General features: G+C 41.9%; 1 protein-coding gene across 2 annotated transcripts in view; it reads right to left on the reverse strand.

Annotated features, from left to right (window-relative positions):
• The window catches only part of CSTF2 (cleavage stimulation factor subunit 2), a 34,666-nt gene extending 24,491 nt beyond the window's left edge, over positions 1-10,175 (reverse strand). For both annotated transcript variants that reach the window (XM_055438634.2, XM_055438633.2), the window contains exons 1-7: positions 10,007-10,175; positions 8,814-8,892; positions 8,075-8,244; positions 3,572-3,708; positions 2,691-2,810; positions 2,460-2,597; positions 201-324 (exon numbers count right to left, since the gene is read on the reverse strand). In XM_055438634.2, coding sequence (XP_055294609.2) covers positions 201-324; positions 2,460-2,597; positions 2,691-2,810; positions 3,572-3,708; positions 8,075-8,244; positions 8,814-8,892; positions 10,007-10,064 — 826 coding nt within the window. In that variant the 5' untranslated portion in view covers positions 10,065-10,175. The remainder of the gene's footprint in view (positions 1-200; positions 325-2,459; positions 2,598-2,690; positions 2,811-3,571; positions 3,709-8,074; positions 8,245-8,813; positions 8,893-10,006) is intronic.
• Between the last annotated feature and the right edge of the window lie 10 nt (positions 10,176-10,185).

Genomic DNA, 10,185 nt, shown 5'->3' on the forward strand with positions numbered 1-10,185 from the left:
TTGGAATTTTATCATTCTTTGCCTTGCTCTTATAATCTGACATGTAAATTTGTATACAATAAATCAACTATTTCTTCCACCTAGGATATATACTGCCTAGCTTTACATTAGTATCAAGATCTTGTTGCCACATCATAATTTTGCTATAACAAAACTCTAGCAAAACACCAAAGTGGCAAAGACTCTAAATGAAAACATACCTCCAGGAGCTAAGGAACCAGGGCCAGGTCCTGTTACAGTGGCTGGTATCTGCCCTGGTGCTGCAACTCCAGCCTGCAGGGAAGCTTGCATCAGAGGAGGTGCACCATTGACATGCATTCCACTCTGACCAAGAGAAAAACCAGAGTATGTATATGCCTCTGTGGAGACTCAGCATGCAAAGTCTTCAAATGGACACCACCAAATATTCTACCAAATACCCTTTTCTTACAGCATGTCTAATGCATCATTAGATTTATAACACTTTGAACAGAAGTTGCAATACATACAATGAGCCTGGTTACACAGAACACGACTAAGAGAGACCATATTCTAAAAGTAGAGATACACAAGTCTTGTCTGTGCAGTGAGGCCATTTTGTTGTTCAGTGGCTCAGTTGTGTCCAACTCTTTGCAACCCCATGGACTACAGCACACCAGGCTTCCCTGTACTTCATCATTTCCCAGAGTGTGCTCAAACTCTTGTCCACTGAATCGGTGATGCCATCCCACCATCTCATCCTCTGTCGTCTCCTTTTCCTCCCACCTTCAATCTTTCCCAGCATCAGGGTCTTTTCCAATGAGTCAGTTCTTCACATCAGGTGGCCAAAATATTGGAGCCTTAGCTTCAGCATCAGTCCTTCCAATGGACATTCAGGAGTGATTTCCTTTAGGATTGACTGGTTTGATGTCCGTGCTGTCCAAGGGACTCTCAAGAGTCTTCTCCAACACCACAGTTCAAAAGCATCATTTCTTTGGCCCTCAGCTTTCTTTAGGGTCCAACTATCACATCCACACATGACTACTGGAAAAACCATAGCTTTGACTAGAAGGACCTTTGTTAGGAAACTAACATCTCTGCTTTTCAAGATGCTGTCTAGGTTTGTCACAGCTTTCATTCCAAGGAGCAAGCATCTTTTAATTTCATGGCTACAGTCACCATCTGCAGTGATTCTGCAGCCGAAGAAAATAAAATCTGTCACTGTTTCCATTTCTTCCCCCATCTTTTTGCCATGAAGTGATGGGACCTGGATGCCATGATCTTAGTTTTTTGAACAATGAGTTTTAAGCCAGCTTTTTCACTCTCCTCTTTCACTTTCATCAAGAGGTTCTTTAGTTCCTCTTTGCTTTCTGCCTTAAGGGTGGTGTCATCTGCATATCTGAGGTTACTGATATTTCTCCCTGCAATCTTAATTCTAGCTTCTGCTTCATCCAGTCCAAGGAAACATATTATATATATACATATACACATATACATATATGTGTATACATATATATACACATATACAATTGAAATCTCCTATAGGTCTTCCCCAGTTGCATCCTGTATCTCCCTCTTAAGACAACCACTGAACATGATGGATGTTTTGAAATTTTATGTAAACAATTACATACTGAACATATTCTTTGCAACTCACTCAACACGCTTTTGAGATATGTACAGAAACATACATCCCATATTTTGAAAATACTTCCACATTTACTTATTTTCACTTCTGTATGATATCACATTTTTGAGTTATCTGTGTTGATAGCATGTATCCTAGTTCACCTTAACTGCTACATGAAACTACATTCTGAAAGTTATTCATGGTGACACATGTATTTTATTGAACTGTTATAGAGTATTTCATTAAATAAATACACTTTTCTCCATTCTTCCACTGGTATACATTTAGGATGTTTCCAATTTTTCACTATTATAAAGTTGTGATAAACATTCTAGAACATGACTAACTTAAGTAGTCAGCCTGCAGTGCATCATGTGGGTAGCAAATACTTTTTACCAATTTGTCGTTTGTCTCTGGTGGTTATTTCTTTTTCTCCATACAGGATTTTTCAGTTTTCAGATATATTGATTTTCATGGCTTCAAGGTTTTGTGTCACACTTGGAAAATTAGCTTCACTTTTTTCATCAGTAAGAATGGAGATAAGAGTACCAACATCATATAATGCTCTAAGTATTAAATGAGATAATATCTACGGAAGAACAAAGTGCCAACCACAGTGCCATGCATGCATACAGACAAAATTAGCTTATAAAAAAGGGCATAAAGCAAGGATCTTTGTTTTAAAAACTTGGCACCAAATATGTCTTCATTCAGATGTCATGTACTATGCAACCTTGTTAACTGTTTTTATGGCTGGAAATTGAAATTATCATCTCTGGCTGCTGAACATTCTTATTTCAATATACCCTTCTAAAATGAAAATGACATTCTCAAGGCAGATTTAAAAAAATGTTAAGGGATAAAGTCTTACCAAAGTCGGAGCCTGAGGTGTTTGAGGATTCTGCTGGTTCATTGACACACTGGATCCTGAGCCAGGTCCGGCACTGTGGACTGCCTGAGGGTTGCCTGCAATCAGCGTAGGGATATTTGTCTGGCGATGCAGAATTTTCTAAAAAGTGAGAAGACAGATCTATGTGCTGTCTGTTTCTTTCCTACTCATGGTTTACCTTAGCATTTCCATAAAAGAACCAGAAGCACTTACCAAGGCAATTTCTGGATCTACAATTCTCATGACTACCTGTGCTTGTAGCAAAGCATAAGCCAGTTGAGGGTTCTGAAGCAGCATGTTCCGTGCTTCTTGAGGACTATTTTGGACACACAGCTGTGAAGATAAACCGATTCATCATTAGGTTCAATACTTATTACTCAGAAATTGACAGTGATTTAGAGCTATTCCCATCTGAGAAATGGAACATGCAAGAGGCTTTTAAAGCTACTACTGGGACTTTCCTGGGGGTCTCCTGGTTAAGAATCCACCTGCCAATGCGGGAAACATTGGTTCCATCCCTGGTTCAGGAAGATTCTACATGCTGCAGGGCAACTAAGCCTATGTGCCACAACTCCTGAGCCCGCATGCTCTAAAGCCCATGCTCTGCAACATCAGAAGCCGGCACACTGCAACTAGAGTAGCCCCCACTTGCTGCAACGAGAAAAAGCCCATGCAGCAACGAAGACCCAGCACAGCCATAGATAATTAATTACTTTTTAAAAAAGAAGCAATTATCAATTTTTACATAGCACAGAAAATCTTGGGTATGGCAGGCCAGAATAGGAGGAGGTGTTTCAAATACCATAATACCACCATTTAGGGAAAAAAGCCACATTTTAACATCTACACATGATATCTATGGGCCACAAAAACAGCCAGATTGAGTAGGTGTGTCTGCGCACAAAAAATAGAAAACTCTGTATGAAATATATAATACAGTGTACATGTGGAATATTGAAGGTGTAAGAAAGATTGGTCAACAGGCACATCTACTATTTGAACTCAGGATATCATTTCCATTAACTTATCAATGACTCCTTGAAAAGTTGATATGATACAATATGATTTAATCATAACCTAATCCCTCCTCCCACCTTCATCTGTTTCATCAGCTCAAACATCTGCTCTGGTGGAAGGCTGGCAACTGCTTTGCTAATGGACTCAGGGGCATCCTCAGGACTGATGGTCTCTCCATAAGGTGACTCAATGACAGGGGCACCAGTTCCAAGGCCTGATTGGGAAGAAGGTACAAAAACGTTAAGGAGGTAAAATAAAGAGCTAAATCATTTCATGTATCTACTTTCCAAGGCTGCTGTAAGAACTTGATAACTTTAAATTTTCTGGAGCCTAGAAATAAGTGATTTGCAAATATTTTATTTCTGTGAAGTCAGAGTGTATTTTCTGTTCCTGGATGAAAGTTGAGACCAAGATCACACAGGTGAACAGTGTTAACCTAAATTAGGGACTGCTGCTGCTGCTGCTAAGTCACTTCAGTAGTGTCCGACTCTGTGCGACCCCACAGATGGAAGCCCACCAGGCTCCCCCATCCCTGGGATTCTCCAGGCAAGAACACTGGAGTGAGTTGCCATTTCCTTCTCCAAGACATGAAAGTGAAAAGTGAAAGTGAAGTTGCTCAGTCGTGTCCGACTCTTAGCGACCCCATGGACTGCAGCCTACCAGGCTCCTCAGTCGATGGGATTTTCCAGGCAAGAGTACTGGAGTGGGTTGCCATTGCTTCTCCAATTAGGGACTAGGCATATCCATTTCCAGATGAGAGATCATGCCATTGTGATTATCTTCGTCATGAAGATCTTTTTTGTACAGTTCTTCTATATAGTCTTGCCACCTCTTCTTAATTATCTTCTGCTTCTGTTAGGTCCATACCATTTCTGTCCTTTATCGAGCCCATCTTTGCATGAAATGTTCCCTTGATAGCTCTAATTTTCTTGAAGTGATCTCTTGTTTTTCTGATTCTGTTGTTTTCCTCTATTGCTTTGCATTGATCACTGAGGAAGGCTTCCTTATCTCTCCATGCTATTCTTTGGAACTCTGCATTCAGATGCTTATATCTTTCCTTTTCTCCTTTGCTTTTCGCTTCTCTTCTTTTCACAGCTATTTGTAAGGCCTCCTCAGACAGCCATTTTGCTTTTTTGCATTTCTTTTCCATGGGGATTGTCTTGGTCTCTGTCTCCTGTACAATGTCACAAATCTCCGTCCATAGTTCATCAGGCATTCTATCAGATCTAGTCCCTTAAATCTATTTCTCACTTCCACTGTATAATCATAAGGGATTTGATTTAGGTCTCACCTGAATGGTGTAGTGGTTTGCCCTACTTTCTTCAATTTAAGTCTGAATTTGGCAATAAGGAGTTCATGATTTGAGCCACAGTCAGCTCCTGGTCTTGTTTTTGCTAATTGTACAGAGCTTCTCCATCTTTGGCTGCAAAGAATATAATCAATCTGATTTCGGTGTTGACCATCTGGTGATATCCATGTGTAGAGTCTTCTCTTGTGTTGCTGGAACAGGGTGTTTGCTATGACCAGTGCGTTCTCTTGGCAAAACTCTATCAGCCTTTGCCCTGCTTCATTTCGTGCTCCAAGGCCAAATTTGCCTATTACTCCAGGTGTTTGACTTCCTACTTTTGCATTCCAGTCCCCTATAATGAAAAGGACATCTTTTTTGTTCTAAAAGGTCTTGTAGGTCTTCATAGAACCGTTCAACTTCGGCTTCTTCAGCGTTACTGGTTGGGGCATAGACTTGGATTACTGTAATATTGAAATGAACAGAGAGCATTCTGTCGTTTTTAAGACTGCATCCAAGTACTGCATTTCGGGCTCTTCTGTTGACCATGATGGCTATTCCATTACTTCTAAGGGATTCCTGCCCACAGTAGTAGATATAATGGTCATCTGAGTTAAATTCACCCATTCCAGTCCATTTTAGTTCACTGATTCCTAGAATATCTACATTGACTCTTGCCATCTCCTGTTTGACCACTTCCAATTTGCCTTGATTCATGGACCTAACATTCCAGGTTCCTATGCAATACTGCTCTTTACAGCATCGGACCTTGCTTCTATCACCAGTCACATCCACAACTGGGTATTTGTTTTGCTTTGGCTCCATCCCTTCATTCTTTCTGGAGTTATTTCTCCACTGATCTCCAGTAGCATACTAGGCACCTACCGACCTGGGGAATTCCTCATTCAGTATCCTATCATTTTGCCTTTTGATACTGTTCATGGGGTTCTCAAGGCAAGTACACTGAAGTGGTTTGCCATTCCCTTCTCCAGTGGACCACATTCTGTCAGACCTCTCCACCATGACCAGCCCGTCTTGGATGGCCCCACACGGCATGGCTTAGTTTCACTGAGTTAGAGAGGGCTGTGGTCCATGTGATCAGATCAACTAGTTTTCTGTGATTATGATTTCAGTGTGTCTGCCCTCTGATGCCCCCTTGTAATACCTACCGTCTTATTTGGGTTTCTCTTACCTTGGTCATGGGATATCTCTTCACAGCTGCTCCAGCAAAGCGCAGCCTCTGCACCTTACCTTGGACAAGGGGTATCTCCTCAAGGCCGCCCTTCCTGACCTTGGACGTGATCTCTCACCTGCAGCCAGACCTCTTGGAATGCGAAGTCAAGTGGGCCTTAGCATCACTATGAACAAAGCTACTGGAGGTGATGGAATTCCAGTTGAGCTATTTCAAATCCTGAAAAATGATGCTGTGAAAATGCTGCACTCAATATGCCAGCAAATTTGGAAAACTGAGCACTGGCCACAGGACTGGAAAAGGTCAGTCTTCATTCTAATCCCAAAGAAAGGCAATGCCAAAGAATGCTCAAACTACTGCACAATTGCACTCATCTCACACGTTAGTAAAGTCATGCTCAAAATTCTCCAAGCCAGGCTTCAGCAGTATGTGAACCATGAACTTCCAGATGTTCAAGCAGGTTTTAGAAAAGGCAGAGGCACCAGAGATCAAATTGCCAACATCCGCTGGATCATGGAGAAAGCAAGAGAGTTCCAGAAAAACATCTATTTCTGCTTTATCGACTATGCCAAATCCTTTGACTGTGTGGATCACAATAAACTGTGGAACATTCTGAAAGAAATGGGAATACCAGACCACCTGACCTGCCTCTTGAGAAACCTGTATGCAGGTCAGGAAGCAACAGTTAGAACTGGACATGGAACAATAGACTGGTTACAAATAGGAAAAGGAGTACATCAAGGTTGTATATTGTCACCCTGCTTATTTAACTTATATGCAGAGTACGTCATGAGGAATGCTGGCTGGAAGAAGCACAAGCTGGAATCAAGATTGCTGGGAGAAAAATCAATAACCTCAGATATGCAGATGTCACCACCCTTATGGCAGAAAGTGAAGAGGAACTAAGAAGCCTCTTGATGAAAGTGAAAGAGGAGAGTGAAAAGATTGGCTTGAAGCTCAAGATTCAGAAAATAAAGATCATATCATCTTGTCCCCTCACTTCATGGGAAATAGATGGGGAAACAGTGGAAACAGTGTCAGACTTTATTTTTTTGGGCTCCAAAATCACTGCGGATGCTGACTGCAGCCATGAAATTAAAAGACGCTTGCTCCTTGGAAGGAAAGTTATGACCAACCTAGATAGCATATTAAAAAGCAGAGACATTACTTTGCCAACCAAGGTCCGTCTAGTCAAGGCTATGGTTTTTCCCGTGGTCATGTATGGATGTGAGAGTTGGACTGTGAAGAAAGCTGAGCGCCGAAGAATTGATGCTTTTGAACTGTGGTGCTGGAGAAGACTCTTGAGAGTCCCTTGGACTGCAAGGAGTTCCAACCAGTCCATTCTAAAGGAGATCAGTCCTGGGTGTTCCTTGGAAGGACTGATGCTAAAGCTGAAACTCCAATACTTTGGCCACCTCATGCGACGAGTTGACTCACTGGAAAAGACTCTGATGCTGGGAGGCGTTGGGGGCAGGAGGAGAAGGGGACGACAGAGAATGAGATGGCTGGATGGCATTACCGACTCGATGGACATGAGTTTGAGTGAACTCCGGGAGTTGGTGATGGACAGGGAGGCCTGGTGTGCTGTGATTCATGGGGTCGCAAAGAGTCGGACACGACTGAGCGACTGATCTGAACTGATATCCATTTCCTTTCTCAAGTTGTTTCAGAAGCAAAAGGTTCAAACAGAAAAAATTCTAATTTCAAAATGGAATTTCTGGATCTATTTCCTTGTGAAAAAAGCCATGAGAATGCCTTGGTATCCCCTCCAGTTACAGATATGGCAGCATAATCACAGGAGTGGCAAACACTAACGACAGTTAACATGACTTATGGTAAGTAAGTCATGTTACTTTCATGTAAAGCTGAAATTCATCTTCAACTGGAAAATCAACTCCTTGGAGATGGAAGGGCTTAAGCCAATCTTACCCTATTTCTCAAAGATACACACACACTTCCCTAATGCAAGCACTTTAGTTGGGTCAAGTAAAAAGGCTGATAACCATTTCAACAGATACTAAAACATATCATTAAGTGAGAAATCTTCATTGTTACATCTTTACTAACTCATGTTATATATATACAGCTTGGATTTATACTCACTCTTCAGCTCTTCTTTGTTCTTTTCGCTGGCAGCATTGTCCACTCGAAGTGCTCTCCCACTAAATTCACGCCCGTTTAGGTTTCGCATGGCACTAAGTGCTGTTTCCTGGTCTTGGTATTCACAGAAGCCATAACCTTTTGGCTTTCCTGTCTCCCTATCATAAACCAACCTGGAGAGCAGAAGCAAGCGTCAGGCGCAAATGTTACATATACACAGGGTTCCTACTACCATTACTGTTGTTTTAGTCGCTAAGTTGTGTCCAACTCTTTTGTGACCCCATGGACTGTAACCCACCAGGCTCCTCTGTCCATGGGATTTTCCAGACAAGAATACTGGAGTGAGTTGCTATTCTCTTCTCCAGGGAATCTTCCAAACCCAGGGATTGAACCCAAGTCTTCTGCATTGGCAGGCAGATTCTTTAGCACTGAGCCACCTGGGAAGCCCCTCCCACTACCACTGCCTTGTAATTTGGTCTACCGTAAGACAGATAACCCCATTGCTCTGTCCCACTGAAATATTTTTTACACATCTTTTTAAGTGAAAAAAAATGTTTCTCAATAGAAATGAATGTGAATCCTATATGTGAATCTCAATGAAACAAAAGCTTCAAACTAACTTACAAACTAACAAAGAAGAAGAATGCATGTGAAAACTCACCAGTAAAAACCTTGCCATTATTACTAAGGGCCAAACCTGTGGTGATTTTGAAGAAACTTCAATCGTAAAAGGGGATCTCACCTGAAACTAACAACAGGTCCAACCTCAGAAAAGATGTCCTTTAACTGCTCTTCAGTAGCCTCATAAGGAATGTTCCCCACTAAGGAAGAAAATAGATAATGTATCAAAATTCTGATTTTTGTAACCTATATCTTGAGAAAATATCTGCATGTATCACTGACAATTTAACAACTGGTTCAAATACAATGTTCCTTCAATCCCAGTTCCCTGGTAGTCCCTTAGACAAGATTTTAATTCTGGCTGCTGATTTTAATTACAAGAGAAATAAACTACTGAGACTGGACACAAAAGGAGTAGGAACTCTTTAAGTATCGGTTCTCAGACTAGAGTGACAAGTGTTAGATTTCCCTTAACTATGGTGAAAATAAATACTTAGGCCTTGGTATTTATCTGAAGTTGTTTAATTTTTATCATTAACTACTAAAAAGGTCAATATTTTAATTTTTAAAGCTGGCACGTGTGTCTTTATTTTCACATATACATGCACTCAAAGGAGAATGACCATGAGTTGTACTAGAGAATGTTTAAAAATTATTTTGTTGTAAAACAACTATAACAAAAAATATTGGGAACTGTTTCCTCACGTTTCTTCCAAAAGATGGCTTTAAAATCACCACGCATACTTAAAAAAAAAACTTATTTCGGCTGAAAAGATTACTTAGAATAGACTCGACCCTCTTTAAAATTTCTTCAACGACGTTTTAACCGTTCGTTCATTCATTCATTCACAATCCACCTTAAGACGCCAGGTAGCCACTACTACTAAACACGAACTAAAATGTAACCGGTAAAAAGCAGAAGATGAAAGCCCTTATGAGAGGGCGGGAAGTGAACACAAGGCTCTACATCCTCAGCACACAACCTGTATTCTAGGCTAGAGAGTGAAAAGTAGCACAGGACAGTTGCCATGATCCCTCGCTTCTAATAGTTGAAGCTCATGAAGAGAAACGCACAGAAGCTGAACAGTAGTTTTTTGAAACACGGTAGTTTTTGCAGAGACACCTTGGGGGAAGGGGTGCGTCACTTTGCTCACGAGTCTATCAGGCTGGGGGCCCCACAAGATAGGCAGGTCGAGCTGTAAGCCCGACCTGTGGCGCCCATGGCGATTCCCGAGGGGCAGGGAGGGGATTCCCCGCCGCTCCCTCTCTTTTTCTGCCCCTCCCCGATGCTTGGTTCCACAGAATTCCTCTCACCGAACACGGAACGTAGAGAACGATCCACCGCAGGGTCTCTCACAGTCAAACCCGCCATAGCTCTTTTCCTGAGGCTTCCGGTGCGCCGAGGAACGCTTCCGTACGGCGCGTGAGCCCCGCGAACACACTTCCGTACGGCGCGTGAGCCGGAAGTGCCTGAGCCACAGGTGCTTGGGCAG

This window comes from Moschus berezovskii, chromosome X (assembly GCF_049115385.1).
Source record: "Moschus berezovskii isolate FMDL1 chromosome X, NW_MosBer_1.0, whole genome shotgun sequence".
Lineage (NCBI taxonomy): Eukaryota > Metazoa > Chordata > Mammalia > Artiodactyla > Moschidae > Moschus > Moschus berezovskii.